This window comes from Heteronotia binoei, chromosome 10 (assembly GCF_032191835.1).
Source record: "Heteronotia binoei isolate CCM8104 ecotype False Entrance Well chromosome 10, APGP_CSIRO_Hbin_v1, whole genome shotgun sequence".
In the NCBI taxonomy this organism is placed as follows: Eukaryota; Metazoa; Chordata; class Lepidosauria; order Squamata; family Gekkonidae; genus Heteronotia; species Heteronotia binoei.
The window spans coordinates 16,812,878-16,831,433 of NC_083232.1; the positions used below are offsets into that span (position 1 = coordinate 16,812,878).

General features: G+C 45.6%; 1 protein-coding gene across 2 annotated transcripts in view; it reads left to right on the forward strand.

The window, feature by feature from the left end:
• ACTR3B (actin related protein 3B) overlaps positions 1–18,556 on the forward strand; it is a 55,019-nt gene that overhangs the window by 23,803 nt on the left and 12,660 nt on the right. The window contains exons 6-9 of one of the 2 annotated variants that reach the window (XM_060248035.1): positions 1,143–1,250; positions 2,120–2,263; positions 6,500–6,673; positions 8,118–8,210. In XM_060248035.1, coding sequence (XP_060104018.1) covers positions 1,143–1,250; positions 2,120–2,263; positions 6,500–6,673; positions 8,118–8,210 — 519 coding nt within the window. The remainder of the gene's footprint in view (positions 1–1,142; positions 1,251–2,119; positions 2,264–6,499; positions 6,674–8,117; positions 8,211–18,556) is intronic. The other variant, XM_060248036.1, reaches the window with a different exon arrangement.

Sequence of the window (18,556 nt, forward strand, 5' to 3'; positions counted from 1 at the left end):
CGAACTCAGGTTGTGAGCAGAGTTTGGAATGCAGTACTGTAGCTTACCGCTCTGTGCCACGGGGCTCTTTTGATTGGCTGTGCAGGTATTTTTAAACAGTTGCTTTGGCAGCAGCTGCTGCCGCACCGCAAGTATCTTCACTGTGATGAAAGGGAAGCTGCAACAGCCATTGTGTGTCTGGCTCCACCATTTTGTGGCTGTGCCCACCATTTGGTGTCAGAATTCCAAAGGTGCCAAAGATTGAGGACCCCTGGGTTAAACCATGGGTTGGCAGTGTTTTCAGCCAACTGCTAAAGCATGACGCGTATTCTTTCTTTTTTTTGCTGATAATGTCTGTGATCGGATCAAAATGTTTCTTACCTTTTAGTTACATTTGGGGAGGACTTAATCTTTGCAGTTGCTTGCTACGATAAGCTTTACAGCTACTTGTAAAACAAAGTTGTTTTAAAGTAGCAAATTTTTGTCTTGGGGAGGTTTTAATCCTGATGACTTCAATTAGGGAAGTTAAATCTTAACAGCACTCAGGGCAGGGTCTTTCTTGGTGGTGGCTCCACAAGTGTGGAACAACCCCTTGTGCAGGAAGCCCCACCAGGTTGTGTCTCCTCTTCTCTTTAAATGGCAGATGGACAATTTTAAAATATAATTTATGTAGCTTAAAGCATAGGTATATTTTAGATCCTTTTTAGTTTATTTTACTAGTGCGACAAGGCCATATTATCTCCACTGGAGAGAGGGTCAATTGAAGCTGGGAAATAACAGCTTGACTAAGGCTGCTGGCTGGCAGTGGCGGTTTTGAATAGGGGGCTTTCAGGTGCAATACTTACTACCAATGTTCCCTCTAAACTGCAGAGTCTTATGAGCAAAAATTCTACTTTGTGAGCCGCTGGTGTTAAAGCTGGGAGCTACTGGCATTAAAGTTGTGAGGTATTGCATAAATTATTGTGCTCTGGGGTCATCCCTCCTTAGCTAAGACAAAAATGTGTAAGCTGGAGGCTAAAAATCTGTGAGCTAGCTCACTCTAACTCAGCTTAGAGGGAACACTGCTTGCTACCCCAGCTGTTCAGCCTTTACCTCTCATGCCAACTGGAAATTTGGGGTGGTGTGTTGCTGTGGTCATAATGTGCTCTTCGGTTTCTGCCCAGGCGGTGTTGGCCCTAGCTGCATCTTGGACTTCGCGGCAGGTTGGAGAGCGTACCTTAACTGGGGCTGTTATTGACAGCGGGGATGGTGTGACTCACGTCATTCCAGTGGTAAGTTTCGCTACATGGTCAGCGTCCTTGCATATTCACAGTTACAGCACAACAAAGAACTGGAAGAGATCCCAAGGATCATCTAGTCCAACCCTCTGCACAATGCAAGGAATTCACAGCTGTTCCCCCCCCCTTCTCCCCCAGCCATCCCTGCTCTATGCCAAGTCTCCACTTGCCTCAACTGAAAAGTACAGTAGCACCTTCAAGATGGACAAAATTTGTAGTAGGATATGAGCTTTTATGAGTCACCTCACTTCAGATACATAACTGCGGAGCCACCACCAAGTGAGCACTGGCCTTCAGATAGTTGAAGAAGTGAGCAGTGACTCACGAAAGCTCATACCCTACCAGAAATTTTGTCAGTCTTTTAAGGTGCTCCTGGACTGTTGCTCTTTTCTACTGCCGCGGACAGACTAACAAAGCTGCCCATCTTGAAAGGTACAGGTTTATTTTATGGACACGTGTCTTGTAAGAATGATGGAGGTGACAAAATGCATCAAAGGAGATCCTTTACGGTTTCAGTATCAAAACACAGGAAATGCAATTATCTTGTGTGTAACATTTGTGAAACACACCCTCCCCCCCACACACCTAAAATACTTGTTGGCCTTTTAAAATAAAAATGCATGACTGTTATCTTACCTAAAGAACTCTGCAAACTACTATCCAGAACTATGTTGCGATGCATCCAAGGTGAGCACCTGACGCATTTGTTCCGTGTATTCAAAGCTGCATGACTTGGTTGTCACGTTGTGCCTTGTAAGTGCTGCTGTTACGACGAGAACGCTTGAAATGGCTAACAAGTTCAATTGGTGCTTCGCTTGTCAACAGTTGAACAACTCCTCTTCCCCTCCCCCTCTCTTCTGCAGGCAGAAGGCTACGTCATCGGCAGCTGCATCAAGCATATCCCTGTTGCAGGTCGCGATATTACCTATTTCATTCAGCAGCTTCTAAGGGAGCGAGAGGTGGGGATCCCGCCAGAACAATCCCTGGAAACTGCTAAGGCCATAAAGGTAAACCAGGTTCTTGTGAAATGCATCTGACTCCTAGCAGTTCTCGGGCCACCCTCTTAAAGGCAAGAGCTCGGTGCAGAGAGCCGGTTTGGTGTAGTGCAGAGGTGGCCAAACTGCGGCTCAGGAGCCGCATGTGGTTCTATCAGTCTTAGTCTGTTGCTCTTGAAGCCAAGCCCCTGCCACCCCACTGGCTGGCTTGGAAAAGGCAGTTGTCTCTTTAAATCACTTCTCCCAGACAAGCCAGCCGGCGGCTTGGAGAATGCATTTGAAGTTGCTTGCTTTCCACCTCTCCCTCCTCCCATCTATTTGCCTGCCTTCCTTGTCTTGCAGCTCTCAAACATCTGACTTTCCTGTCTAGTGGCTCTCAAGCATCTGATGCTTATTTTATATGGATCTTACATTAAGCAAATTTGGCCACCCCTGGTGTAATGGTTATATGTTTAGACTCTAATTTGGGAGAACCAGGTTTGATTCCCTCCTGGGTGGGTCTGAGAGGGCTCTGACAGAAGCTGCCCTTTCAAGGACAATTCCTATGAGCGCTATGGCTAACCCAAGGTCATTCCAGCAGGTGCAAGCGGAGGAGTCGGGAATCAGCTGGTGTGACCTTGGGTCAGCCACAAGTTCCCTCAAGAGCAGTTTCTGTCAGAGCTCTCTCAGCCCCACCTCCCTCACAGGGTGTCTGTCATGGGGGGAGGAAGGGAAGGAGATTGTGAGCCGCTCTGATACTGCAAGTGAAGGGTGGGGTATAAATCCAGTCTCCTCCACCACCACCACCAACAACAACTTTGTCTTTCCCTCTTGTCATGTCATGCTCCTTCCTCCCAAAACTGTTTTTGTTTGGTGGCTGCCTCCTGCCAGTGAACTGTAGCCATGTGGAGTCAGTCAGCACTGGCCTTTGACGATGAAAAGGACAGGATCTCTTCTTGCCACCATGTGGAATCTCATGTCCCTTTTTTGGTGTGTGTAATGTGATACGGATGATGACATGAATGTGGAGCTAAAAATTGCCAAAAATGGCCATGAGAAAAGAGAGGGAGAACTAGAAGAAGACTGCAGATTTATACCCCGCCCTTCTCTCTGAAACAGAGACTCAGAGCGGCTTACAATCTCCTATATCTTCTCCCCCTACAACAGACACCCTTTGAGGTAGGTGGGGCTGAGAGGGCTCTGACAGAAGCTGCTCTTTCAAGGACAATTCCTACGAGCGCTATGGCTAACCCAAGGTCATTACAGCAGGTGCAAGCGGAGGAGTCGGGAATCAAAAGTCCGCGCACTTAACCACTACACCAAACTGGCTCTACCACTAAATTACCACTGCAGAAAAAGTAACTGCCTTGGTTAAAACAAAATCCAAAAGAAAAGAAATCCAGATCTAGGGTTCCCAACCTCCAGGTGATGGCTGGAGATCTCCGATTATAGCTGATTTCCAAGTGACGAGGTCAGATCACCCGGAGAAAACAGCCACTTTGGAAGGTTATGGTATTATGCCCCATTGAAGTCCCTCCCCTCCCCTCCCCATACCATACCCTCCTCAGGCTCCACCCCCCAAATCTCCAGGTATTCCTCAACCTGGTGCTGGCAACTGTGTTTTCCATTCAAATTGAGCCCCTGTGGACCAGAACATTCCTGCCTGTTCTCTCCTGCTGCAGCCCTCTGATCTCCCCAAAATCCTGCTCCCGGGGTCACCGGGGGCCTTCGAGAACTGCAGGAGGGGCAGATTGGAGGTTTCTCATAGGAAGAGGGGAATTGCTGGGAATTGCCCTGCCCTTTCCATTAGGGGGAAACTAATCTTGAATCTAACCAAAATCAATGTCAGAACTTTTATTAAGGCCATCCCGAAATAGCTTAAGACAGCTAACTGCCAGTCCGAGGCGGGGATTGATTAAGGAACTGATGGGAAAACATGAAGCCTTTGACAAATGCTCCCTCTTATTCATGACATGAAAGCGGAGCTAATTTCGCCAAAGATGGGCATGAGAAAAAAGAGAGAGGCAGAACTAGAAAAAGAAGACATGCGGATGTATAGCCTGCGCTTCTCTCTGAATCAGAGACTCAGAGTGGCTTACAGTCTCCTATATCTTCTCCCCCTCCCAACAGACACATGGTGGTGGTTTAATAATAGGTACTGTGGCGCTTCAACAAGGTGCTTTGAGGAGTTCTGCCGGTGTTCCCTCTAAGCTGAGCTAACTAGCTCACAGTTTTTTAGGCTCCAGTTCACACATTTTTGTCTTAGCTCAGGAAAGACGGCCCCAGACCAAACTAATGGATGCGGTAATCAAACTGCTCGCTCACAACTTTAATGCTGTAGCTCACCAAGTAGAAGCTTTGTTCACAAGACTCCGCAGCTTAGAGGGAGCACTGAGTTCTACTTGTCCTTTTGCGGTTGACTCTGTATGTCGTCGTTACTGTTTTTTAAAGGGGAGAATAGGTTTTCAGAGTCAGCCATCCCTGCTCCATTCACCAGATGTTGGTTTAGAAAGCTGGCTTCAGTGAAACATCAATAAAGGCCTCTTGAGGGGGGATGCAGACTTCCCCCAGCTGCCACAATTGCACGATTGGCTGCCTGTGGGAGCGGGTCCCTTGAGGCTGGTTGCTACTTGTGGGGCTGGCCAAGGATTTATTTGAATGAGCGATCCCTAAGAGATGCAGGAGCTCTCTATGCATCGGGTTTGGAAAGCCCTGTTCCATCCAGAGCTTGGTGGTTGATCCCTGAATGCGTTCCAAAGCTGAATGCAGGAGTTTTCCCTACCAGTGTGTTAAGACAGGATTGTCTTTCCCCTCTCTTAGCCTTCAAGTTGAAGAGGGAAGCCCATAGAGAATTAGTTCATTGATGTGGCAAAGTGTGTAGAATAGCCAAGAGATCCTAAGATTGTCTGGCAGCCCAAAGTTCTAGGTCTATTTTTTTTAGCATTATGCAGCACTAGGGGGCGAGCTAAACTTGTTTTTAAGCCAAGAGACGTTTCAGAGGTGGTTTGCCATTGCCTGCCTCTGCGTCGCAGCCCTGGTATTTCTTGGAGGTTGCCCTTCCAAATACTAGCCAAGGCTGACCCTGCTTAGTTTCCAAGACCTGATGGGATCAGGCTAGCCTGGGCAAGTCAGGGCAGAATGTAGGGGAGGGGCAGTGGCATAGTGGCAGAGCATCTGCTTGGCATGCAAAAGGTCTCAGGTTCAGTCCCTCAGGTCAACTCCAGTTGAAAGGATCTGGCAGTAGGTGATGTGGAAGACCTCGGCCGGAGACCTGGGAGAGCCAGTCAGAGTAGCTACTACTGTCCTGGTTGGACCAGAGGTCTTTTAGGATAAGGCAATTTCATGTGACTCATGTGTTATTAATGTGTGCAGAAAACCTTTTGCTCACCACTTATTTGACTGCAGTCTCTTCTCTCTTTGCCCACATCCATAAAGTAGGCAAGAGAGCTTTTAGTTCTAGAGTAGGGGTAGCCAAACTGCAGCTCGGGAGCCACATGTGGCTCTTTCACACATATGAAGAAGAAGATGATATTGGGTTTATATCCCGCCCTCCACTCCGAAGAGTCTCAGAGCGGCTCACAATCTCCTTTCCCTTCCTCCCCCACAACAGACACCCTGTGAGGTGGGTGGGGCTGGAGAGGACTCACACAGCAGCTGCCCTTTCAAGGACAACCTCTGCCAGAGCTATGGCTGACCCAAGGCCATTCCAGCAGTGGTAAGTGGAGGAGTGGGGAATCAAACCCGGTTCTGCCCAGATAAGAGTCCGCACACTTAACCACTACTCCAAACTAGCTCTCCATATTGTGTGGCTCTCAAAACCCCCACTGCCCCTGGGGAGAAAGCATTTCTTGCTTTAAATCACTTAGCCAAGCCAGCTGGTGGCTTGGAAAATGCATTTACAGTTAAAGTTGCTTTCTTTCCACCTCCCCCTCCCTCCCTTCCTCACTCAAACATCTGACATTTATTCACTGTGGCTCTTATGTTAAGCAAGTTTCTCTGCCTCTGTTCTCGAGGGACCCTACTGTCCCTCTTCTTTATATGAAGCTGCGATCCTACCCATGGTTACTTGAGAGTAAGACATGTTGCATTCAGTGGGATTTCTGTGTAAACTGTGCTGGATCAGGTTGTCCCACAGTAATTGCTTTTTAATGCTTGCTTTTGGTTCCATCCTCCAATGTTGTCTCAGGACCAGCCATGGAGAATCTGTCCTTTTTTAATCACCAAACTAACTGCGCTTCGTTTTTCTTTTGCATTGTTGTGTATTCACAGGAGAAATACTGTTACATTTGCCCTGACATAGTCAAAGAATTTGCCAAGTACGATTTGGATCCACACAAGTGGATCAAGCAATACACGGGCATCAATGCAGTCAACAAAAATAAATTTGTTATAGACGTTGGTTATGAAAGGTTCCTCGGTCCGGAAATCTTTTTCCATCCGGAGGTAAGAAAAATGGCTGCTGTTCTTCCGTTAATAGTAATAGTATTATTAGTTTATGAACAGTAAGGCAACTTTCAGTGAGAGAGCACCACCTTGTGGTTAAACCACAGCTGTATTAGAACTGCACTGCACACAGAGATTATTCACAAACCCTAAAACGGGCAGGTTTACCTTTGGACCCCTGTAGAATCAAAGCGGTTCAGCCCGTAGCTGGTATTCTGTAGTTAAACGGCAAAGGATATTGGTGTTGCAGTGCATTTGATGGCATGCGAACTCTTTGGGAAGCGGCGTTCTTCTTTGCGCCACTTAAATTGCACCCACTACAGATAAAGTACTGTGGTGCTTGAACAGATGCAAACTGCTCAGGTGCAGGGTCTCAGTTAATTACGCTCAGCATTCCACAGTAAAGGTGGGTATATTTGCCCATCCGTCTCCAATCATGATCTATTCATTTCCTTCAGGGCTTTTTTTTTGTGACAGGAATCCTTTGCATATGAAGGTTTAAGGTTTATTGGATTTATATCCCGCCCTCTCCCGCCGAAGCAGGCTCAGGGCGGCTCACAACCAGTAAAATCATAACAATTGAACAATTAAATAGTTAAACAATTAAAGCAAATTAAACCTTTGCTTTATTAGGTCACACACCTCGATGTAGCCAATTTTCCTGCAGCTTACAGTAGGCCCTGTGCTAAGAGCCCGGAGGATTAGCTACATCAGGGGTGTGTGGCCTAATATGCAAAGGAGTTCCTGCTACAAAAAAAAGCCCTGTGCTTCACTACGTTTCCCCCTCGGAATTGAACCAAAACAAATGGTTACCATATAAACAAGCTTATTGTTCCTGTTTGGTCCTTGAATCTGTTAAACACCTGCGTCATTCTGTATGCTGATCTTCTCTTCGCCCTCTACCTATATGCGTTGACTGGTAACTTCCGCTCCAGTGTATCTGAAGAACTGTGCATGCACGTGAAAGCTTATACCTTGAATAAAATTTAGTTGGTCTTAAAGGTGCCAGTGAAATCGAATTTTGTTGTACTAGCCATGTTTGTGATAACAGTGGCTGTCCATACACGAGGCCCACATTTTAAAGGCCAAATGCAGTGAATCCTTTGTTGCTGGTGATTACACCTGATGAACAAGACTTTTCCCTACACAAGACTGTTTGTGATAACAGTGGCTGTCCATACACGAGGCCCACATTTTAAAGGCCAAATGCAGTGAATCCTTTGTTGCTGGTGATTACACCTGATGAACAAGACTTTTCCCTACACAAGACTGTTTTGCAATAAAAACTGCTCCTGAAACATCTCAGTCCTCCTCCTCTGTAGGACTGCGCTGTTTTTAGACTTATCACAATAGACTAGTGCAGATATTCCTCTGGATTTTCTCTCTCTTGGATCGTCCAGTCCGCTCATTTTTCTGTGTATGTGACTGCCCCTTTTCTTTTCAGTTTGCCAACCCAGACTTCGTGGAGTCGATTTCTGACATTGTCGACGAAGTTATACAGAACTGTCCTATTGACGTTCGGCGCCCCTTGTATAAGGTATTGTTGGCATGTGTGGGAATGGAAGCGACTTAAGTACTTTCAGTTGAGTGTGGGATTAGAAGCAACAAGTACTTTCAGTTGAGCTGTAAGAGCATAAAAGTGTTAAGCAGTTTCCACCAGGTCTGAGAAAACACCTCAGAGCACGTCTGCCTCGAACAGAAGGATGGTGTGAAAACCAGAATTAAGTTTTAATTATTTGAAGCCTGTTTTTTCTCACTGAGATCTGAGGTGTATTACACTGTGTAAAACAATGCAATCCAATAGCAAGAGAGATCTAATAACCAGTGCGATGCGATTAGGACTGCAGAAATTGGAAACGGTGCTGAGAAGTTTCAGACATGTTATTGCAAGAGGTGAGAATGTGGAATCAAAGGAGTTGATGGCATTCTCTCAGTTTTCAGCTCTGTCTCCCAAATTTGGAGGGAAAACCCCTTCTCCTGCTTAATGACTTCAGTTTTTCCAATGGAAGAATTGGGAAATTTTCTTGAGCACTGAAAGATTTCTAGGAAATACTTGCACTGCTGGAATGAGGGAAGTTCTTCTTAGGACAAGGTTTTGTTCATAAGAACATAAGAGAAGCCATGTTGGATCAGGCCAGTGGCCCACCCAGTCCAACACTGTGTGACACTCTGGCCAAATCCCAGGGGCCATCAGGAGGTCCACCAATGGGGCCAATGTTCCAGAAGAAGAAGAAGAAGATATTGGATTTATATCCCGCCCTCCACTCCGAAGAGTCTCAGAGCGGCTCACAATCTCCTTTACCTTCCTCCCCCACAACAGACACCCTGTGAGGTGGGTGGGGCTAGAGAGGGCTCTCACAGCAGCTGCCCTTTCAAGGACAACCTCTGCCAGAGCTATGGCTGACCCAAGGCCATTCCAGCAGGTGCAAGTGGAGGAGTGGGGAATCAAACCAAGTTCTCCCAGTTAAGAGTCCGCACACTTAACCACTACACCAAACTGGCTCTCTCACTCTTTCCCCCTCAGGCACCAAGAATATAGAGCATCACTGCCCCAGACATAGTGTACCTTGTGGCTAATAGGCATTCATAGACCTCTGCTCCATATGTTTATCCAATGCCCTCTTGAAATACCATGAATTTTTTCCAACAGCCTTAAACAATTCTTTTTGTATGCTGTAGACATATACAACATATTCTCCAGGACATGCTTATTGTCGAAACGTGAATCATTTTGGTAGCAGTTCATATGCTACAAATGTTTGATAATATATCACGAAGAAATAAAAGCGTTTTCATAGTTACAAAGCTTAACTTGCTATCCAGCTAGGCTGCTTGTCCTGTTGTAACTATTTGGGATTTCCGCACGCGCACACACACACGCGTGTGCGCACACACTGGCCATATATACCATTTTTTTGCTACACAATTCACTTTCTAATTTCAATTCTTATTTTCCCCCCTACCTCTTAGAGCAAAAATTAACACACCTCTGCTAAGGTAGCAATTTGCAATGCTCTGTCTAGTACCGGGGGGGCTGTTAAAAATTTGCTTGCGGAATACAAATGCCTCTAAATTCCAAGGTATAATTATGCCTCTAAATTCCATAAATGTGCCAACTAGTATAATTTTATATGTGAGCTCAGTAATAAATGATGCATCTTATTTTAAAACGATGAACGTTACGTTTCAGTCCCAACATTTCTTTTGTGGGGGGTTTTGGGGTTTCTTGCATCTCTGTTCATGTGCGATTCTTTCCAAATGTCTTGTGTCTCTCTGCCGGCTGGGGCTGGGGCCCTCTGGTCACTTCCTTCATGCCCAAGTCTGCTTTGGTCCTGCAGTAGCATTGAGAAAATAGCACAGTCAATTACCATGAATTATTATTATTATTGTGCCTGGGGAAAGGGGGTTTGAGGTGGAAGATCCAAATTTGTCTGGCAGCTGCAGGAGCCTCCCCCCCCCCCCACCGAATCCCCAAGTTTAAAAAAAAAATGGCCCTTTCTCCCTATGGTGGGAAAAAAACAACCTGTGACTTGGAAGGGGCTGGGGGATTGAGGGAGAGGCACCAAACTTGCAGGGCTGCTTCTGGTGCCTCTCCTCCACAGAATCCCGAAGTTCCAATACAATTGGAACATGGGGCTCAGTTCTGAGGGCACTCAAAAAGGCCCCTTTTCCTCTGTGGTGGGAAAAAAAGAAATCAATCACTTTTCCCACTGTAATAATAAATTATTCATTTACCTGTTGTAGTTGTTCGCTATTTAAATATAAATTATCAGCTGAGTTAAATGTAAAAAAGAAATAATTTGCCTTGGAAGCACAGTTGCTTCATGCAGTATGCCTGATCTTCCACATTTCCTGGTCAAGGAGAAAAATGCTGTTCAAAAAAATTACAAAGACGACCTGACTCCGATGGCAACCGAAGAAAGAAATGGATCCAAGTGAGCAGCCGTGTTGGTCTGAAGCAATAGAACAGAGTAGGAGTCAAGTTCACCATTGAGAACAACAAAGTTTTATTCAGAATGTAAGATTACATTCTGAATAAAACTTTGTCAGTCTTTAAAGGTGCAACTGGACTCCTGCTTTGTTCCAAAGAAAGAAATGGTACTTACAAAAAACAGAAGCATCTCTTACATGACATATTTATGCAGGCGCACTTGACTTAATTGTGAACAGATTAACTTCAGAAAGGTTAACTTGCTACAGCTCCAAGCCCAGGTAAGAGAGAGAAGAGAGGTCCTATATAAGATGAATAAAAAGGGCAAGCAATAGCCAAGGAAGGGGCAGCATCTAACCGATGAGGGGTTGTGGGGCTGACTGCCAGGTGTACCTAAATGAGAAGATTCTCTTAACCTTTTCTCTCCCAAGCAATACTCCCTCTAAGCTGTGGGGTCTTGTGAGCAAAAATTCAACATTGTGAGCTATTGGCATTAAAGTTATGAGCTGCTGCATAAATTAGTTTGCTCTGGGGCCATTTTCCGTGAGTTAAGACAAAAATGTGTGAGCTGGAGGCTACAAAGCTATGAACTAGCTCACACTAACTCAGCTTAGAAGGAACACTGCTCCTAAGTCCCTCTTGCATGCAGAGAGACGAGATCCAAACAGTGTAACAAAAAAAGGTAAAGGTAGTCCCCTGTGCAAGCACCAGTCATTTCCGACTCTGGGGTGACGTTGTTTCATGTTTTCACGGCAGACTTTTTACGGGGTGGTTTGCCATTGCCTTCCCCAGTCATCTACACTTTCCCCCCCAACAAGCTGGGTACTCATTTTACCGACCTCGGAAGGATGGAAGGCTGAGTCAACCTCGAGCTGGCTACTTGCACCCAGCTTCCGCTGGGATCAAACTCAGGTCATGAGCAGAGCTTAGGACTGCAGTACTGCAGTTTTACCACTCAGCGCCACGGGGCTCTAATATAACCAAAGTGATGTATTAAAAATGAACATTCCAATTAAAGAAACAGCTACAAGAGTAACAGAATAGGGGCCTACCAGCCCTGACTTGGGTAGTGCAGGATAGATCAGTCTCCTCAGATCTCAGACACTAAACAGGGTCGGCTGTGGTCAGTATTTGGATGGGGGACCACCAAGGAGCACCAGGGTGGTGATGTGGAGGCAGGCCAGGGCAAACCACCTCAGAACGTCTCTTGCCTTGAAAACCCCACAGGGTCTCCATAAATCAGCTGTGACTTGGCAGCAAAAAGGGGACGGGGAGATCCTACCATGTTTTCTGTTTTCTTGGGGAAAAGGAGATGAGGTCTCTCCCGATTCCCCTTCCTCTTGCAGTTCTATCTTTTGTGGATTTTTGCCTCAGGCGGTTGCAGTCTACGGCCTTCCATCTTGTAGATTGCTGCCCTTTGTGATGTGTGTTCCACCCTGGAGGCATAAATCTGCAGACCTTGTTGCACTGTGTTGCATAAGTAGTTGACTGTCCTCTGCGTGAAGCGGAAGCCCGTCAGACTTGCCTGGCCACCTCAAATGATAAAATGGGCAATAAATATTAATAAAGAAATACAAATGGAGACATGGGAACACCTATGGAAGAACTCTATCAACGCGCTGTAATATAAACGAGAACTGTTTGAAAATGCTGTGTAGGTGGTATATGACACCTAAGAAATTAGCAAAAATGAACCATCAAGCTTCAGATAGGTGTTGGAAGTGTAAAAGACATGAAGGTTCTTTCTACCATATGTGGTGGACTTGCGAAAAGGCGAAACAATTCTGGCATATGATTCAACAAGGGACTTCGAGAATCTTGGGCTATAATATCAAGAGAGCACCAGATGTATTTCTGGTAGGATTACAAATGGAAAGCTTTCTGAAGCGAGACAGGACATTGTGGTATTTGCTTTTAGCTGCGAGGACTTTGTATGCGCAAATGTGGAAGCAAGATAAAATACCAGAGAAATGGGACTGGACCTTAAAAGTACTACACTGGAGTGAAATGGACAAGCTTACTAGAATCCTGAAAGACTGTAATTCAGGGAAATTTAAAGAGGACTGGGAGAAATTTCAAAAATATATTGAAGAACAATGGAAAGTGAAGAGACATTTAGTGATTTTTGATAACATTAACTGAAGTTTTACTGAGAAGATAAAGCTGCAAATATTGAATTTTGTTTTAATATGTAATCTATCAGAAGATTAGATTATGAGAAAAATAGAGGGTTAATCATAATAGCAATTATTACATAGTCTTGGTTTATATTGTGGTAAGGTAAATGTAATTTTTAGTGAAGATTCTATAATTGTGAATTTTACCTTTATTTTCTTCTTAATTGTTTGGATTAACAAACAATTGTTTGTTGGATCCATGCAACGGTCACCTCGAGACTGGATTACTGTAATGCCCTCTACATGGGGCTGCCTTTGTGCCGAACCCGGAAGCTGCAGCTAGTGCAGAACGCGGCTGCCAGACTGTTGCTGGGGCTCCCAAAGCAGGAGCACATACAGCCGGGGCTGCGTGAACTGCACTGGCTGCCAGTTATATACCGGATTTGTTACAAAGTGCTGGTTATTACCTTTAAAGCCCTATATGGCCGAGGACCTGCCTACCTTAGGGACCGTCTCTCCCCGTATGAACCCCAGAGAGCACTGAGGTCAGCAGGGAAGAACCTGCTGACTATCCCCGGGCCAAAAGAGGTAAGACTCCAGAGTACCTATACTCAGGCTTTCTTTGCTATGGCTCCACAGCTGCGGAATCAGCTCCCAGAAGAAACTTTGAACAGTTCCGCAGGGCCTGCAAGACCATCTTGTTCCGAACGGCCTTCACCAGCTGAAACTACTAAACTACCAAGCAAACTTGCCAGCGATTATAACACCAAATACACTAACTTTTTTTTAGAATTTTAATAGATTTTAATCAATTGTAGTTAAAATGTTATTTATTGTACAATGTATGTATTAAGTTCTTGTTGTTAGCTGCCCTGAGCCGCTTTAGCGGGGTGGGCGGGATGCAAATAAAATGTGACTGACTGACTGATTAGTGGCGGAGGTCATGAAACAGAAGAGGGGGGTAGGAGGAGGGAATTTTGTAGTGTATTGGTTAATATCTTTAAGTATATGTTTGATGAATATTTTTCAATATATTGCAAAACAATAAAATTGGTTTACATGGAGACTTGCCTGGTCACTGACACTTTAAACTGTTCATCTGCGGGTGTTTCTTTGCATCTTAAGAACGGAAGGAAGCAGGGTTGGAATCCTAGCAGGAGCTCCTTTGCATATTAGGCCACACACCCCTGATGTAGCCAATCCTCCAAAAGCTTACAAAAAAGAGCCGTGTAAGTTCTTGGAGGATTGGCTACATCAGGGGGGCATGGCCTAATATGCAAAAGAGCTCCTGCTAGAATCCCACCCCTGGGAGGAAGGAAAAATGAAATGTGAGGCAGTCCTGAGGGAAAGAACAGAAGGGAAGGAGCACGCCTCATTTATTGTTAGTGGTTTGGTAATCCTCAAGAGCTCTGCTCCTCCCCTGCTAACACCTTCCTTTTCGTTTTAAGTGTTTCTGGGATTAGTCATTTAAATGCTAATGGGGGTGTATGACTCTGCCCAGTTTGCTCCTTTTGCTCCAGTTTGCTCCTTAGGAGGACAGCTGTGGTGAACCTGGGCAGTATGCTAAAAAGTAGAGACATCAGCCTGCCAACAAAAGTCTGTATAGTCAAAGTGACGGTATTCCCAGTAGAAACATACGACTGTGAGAGTTGGACCATAAGGAAGGCCGAGCGCAGAAGAATAGATGATTTTGAGATATGGTGCTGGAGAAGACTCTTGAGAGTCCCTTGGACTGCAAGAAGATCAAATCAGTCTGTCCTAAGAGAAATCATCCCAGACTGTTCCCTGGAAGGTCAGATGCTGAAGCTGAAGCTCAAATACTTTGGCCTCTAAATGAGAAGGGAGCACTCCCTGGAGATCCTGATGCTGGGAAAGACAGAAGGCAAAAGAAGAAGGGGACAGCAAAAGATGAGATGGCTGGACAGTATTACTGATGTATCAAACATGAATTTGAGCAGACTTCGAAGGATGGTGGAAGACAGGAGGTCCTGGCGTGACTTGGTCCATGGGGTCGCAAAGAGTCAGACTTGACTGTGTGACTGGGCAACAACAACAACTGCCTAGTCTGTTACCAGAGCCGGCTTTTATTAAGTTCTGTGTGTCCTTTGGTTTGTCGTCCTTAATCTTTCCCAACTGGGAGGAAAATTACGGTACTTGAGTCTTCCTTTCAAGGCTGCATGGCCTCTCCTTGGTTGTGCGGCCCTCTGAACAGCAGCCAACGTCTTCCTATGCCGGCCGAAGAGATGTGACTCCTTTCAGTGTGGCTGGCCATGAGAGGGGCTCCATGGAACAAGGACCATCTCCTGTATCTGCCACCGCCTCCTAGGCAAATCTGCTCCAGCCAAAATCCATCAATTGGACTGTGCTTGATTTAAGTCTTAGTCATTCCAATTTTTGGGGGGAGCACGGCTGTCGTTGTCTTCATCCACATTTGGAGGGAGCATGGCCTCTTGTCTTACAATCTCCTATATCTTCAGCGTGGTGTAGTGGTGAAGTGCGTGAACTCTTATCTGGGAGAACTGGGTTTGATTCCCCACTCCTCCACTTGCAGCTGCTGGAATGGCCTTGAGTTAGCCATAGCTATTGCAGGAGTTGTTCTTGAAAGGGCAGCTTCTGTGAGAGTGCTCTCAGTCCCACCCATCTCACAGGGTGTCTGTTGTGGGGGGAGAAGATACAGGAGATTGTAAACCACTTGGCAAGTCTCTGATTCAGAAAGTCGGTGTATAAATCTGCAGTTGTCGTCGTCTTCTCCTTCTCCTCCTTCCCCTCCTCCCCTCTTTATCCTGAGTATGCTCACTTGCGTTAATGGATTGTCTCCTGCCACTCGGCTCTGCCACGTTTGACATTTTCCTCTGACAGAAGAGGCTCGGGAACAAGCCAGCCTCTCTGGGATCGAAAGCACTTCCAACAAAAGTGGTTTAGAATCAAGGCACAACATTTCATTATTTTAAAAGGCTTTCCTGGACCCAAAGCAGTGCTTCCAGTTGTAGATTTTGGATAAGCAACTACCTTCAAAACTTCTAAGCCAGATGAAACCCACACAATAGGTAGGTGGCACTGTCTGATCATCATGGAAGGCTTGGCTGTTGGAGTGTCCAGAATATGATATTCTTCTGACTTAAATGATTGACTTTTTTTTTTTGAAAGCTTGCCTCCTGATCAGACTGTTTCCTGCGTTTCCTGTGTCTCAAGGAAAGTTCAGACCACTTTAGATGTTCATGCGCAGCTCAGAACGGCCTGCTGTGGCGACAGAATTTAGTTTGCAGCCGTGCTGTGATGAAGGCAGTTCAGTGGAATGTGGGCGGGGTGGGGGGATTATGGCAAGTTCTGCTCATTGGATGGAAAGGCAACGAATCCGAGTGCTGAGAAAGTTCTTCTTGGGCCTGAGAAACATTTTGCATATTTTGGAGCAGGCACACCCCTTTCCCTTTTGTTTCCCTTTTGATTTCTGGCACTGAAATTGGGATTTCTCTAAGAAGATACAGTTTGGGATGGCTTCAGACAGACATTGGTGGTTTTCTGCTGACGTGAGGAATTTCCACTGGTGAAGAAGGTGGGGTGCAACAAGCTTTGCTGATCCCCTTCCCCATAACTGCTTGGGTTGCCACTCTTGCATTGGGAGATTCCTGAAGATTGGGGGTTGGGGAGCAGAGTTTGGGGAGGGGAAGGAGCTCAAAAGGGATTCAGTGGCATAGATTCCACCCTCTGAACAGCCATCTTGGGGAACTGATTTCTAGTCCGGAGATCAGGTGTAACTCCAGGAGAACTGGTGGCTGGCAATCTTACCTGCTGCAAATCTCCCCACACATTGTGCCCAGCATTGTTTCTGGGACCTCCATAAGCAATGGGGTGGAGCACAGAGGGTGGATAGTGGGCTACAGTTGGAGGGGAAGGTGATAAGGTTGTCCTTCAGACTTTGCTGAGAGTTGGTTAGGTGTAAGCTGTAGATTGTTGGAGGGCATCAGAGCTGCTGCAGCTCAGCGGTAGAACATCTGCTTGGCATGCAGAAGGTCCCCGCTTCAGTCCCCGGTATCTCCGGTTAAAAGATCTGGCAAGAGGTGCTGTGAAAGACCCTGGAGGGCTGCTGCCAGTCTGAGTACACAGTACTGACTTTGATGGACCAAGGGTCTGCTTCAGTATAAGGCAATTTCATGCGCTCATGATTTTGATGGGTCTTTGTTCAGATTGTGAAATTTGAGGATGTGGATGAGAATAATTAGCATGTGCTTCCTGGTTGGTAAAAGCATCTGGGGAAGCTGGTCGGTTGGACCCATTAATGGAGATGTCCCCATGGTACTCAGAGGCTGTGGTACAGCCACCATGGAAAAATCTTCCCTTGATACCTCTGATTTTAGGTCAGTCTCCAATATTCTATTGTCAGATGCACACGATAATCAGGTGGTGGCGTTTTCAGAATTCTAACATATCTTGGATGGAATGAACTATCTATACTTTCCCCAGTTTTGGCTTCCAAACGGGCTTTGGTACAAAAAACCCTAACTTGGTTGCCTTAGTGAACGAGCAATTCTTAATTCTCACGAATGTTTTAATTTTCTGATATTTTAAAATGTTTTGTTACCTGCCTTGGGTCCGATTTGATTGGAAAGAAAGGCAGGCTGATAAATATTTTAAACAGACTGTCAATTAAAACATGTTTTGTTGAGGCCATAATTAGTTGATGCACTTTTCATGCTGAGTTTGGTGTGTTCAACTGATCCTTTGCATACTTTGATATGGACCCAGATTGCAACTTATCAGTTCCTGAGAAGGAAAAAAAAATTACTGAATCAGGACGTGGTGTATCATGGGTCGGACATGCCCTGAAATACTCGTGTGCTTGATCCAATGGGCCACATTTTGCCAGTCGGTTAAGTTGCATTTGCTTCATAGTCTTCGTAGTCCGCAGGTTCCTGTAAAACTGAATTATTTCGACAGGCCTTTAATACCTAAACGGGAGAGGACTGTCACTCTACACTGCTGAGCGACCTCACTCACGAGGGTCATGAGGAATTATGATCACCGTAGGATCACGGTCAAAGAGAAAGAAATCCTGCCTATACTGAAATTCTGAGTAGCACCGTGAAATGTATTTTAATTGTTAATTTAATTGTTTTAAAATTGTAACCTTAATTGACTGTTAGCTGCCCTGAGTCCACTTGTGGAGAGGGCGGGATAAAAAACTAAAATAATAACAACAACAATAATAATGGAAATATATGTGTGAAAAGCTCCAGGTCTGCTGGATCTTTGCTTTTGAAGAAGCTTCCGCTCATGCCAGTGCTTTCCAGGAATTCTGCTGCAGCATTAGTTTCCTCCTTGCTCTGCTTGACTCTTGTTCTATGCTGTAGACTTTGAATACCTCTGGTCCCTTTTTGGAAGCCCTCTAAACATGGTTGTGTCCAGCAAGGTACACATGCAGTTATTGGGGCTTGTGGGTGTGTGGGCGTGTATATTAAGTGCCATCAAGTTGTATCCAATTCATGGCAGCCGTCCAAATTCATGTCCTCCAAAATATCCTGTAGTCAACAGCCTTGCTCAGGTCTTGCAAACCGAGGGCCCTCGTGGCTTCCTCAGTTGAGTCCATCTCCTGTTGGGTCTCCTCTTTTCCTGCTGCCTTCCACTTTTCCTAGCACTTTTGTCTTTTCCAGTTGTCTTCTCATAATATATCCAAAGTACAATAGCCGTGGTTTAACCGTTTTAGCTTCGAAGGAGAATTCAGGCTAAGGCAGGGGTGGCTAAATTGCGGCTCGGGAGTCACATGTGGCTCTTCCACACATACTGCGTGGCTCTCAAAGTTCCCAGTGCCCCATCAGCGCTTTCTTTCTTTCTTTCCTT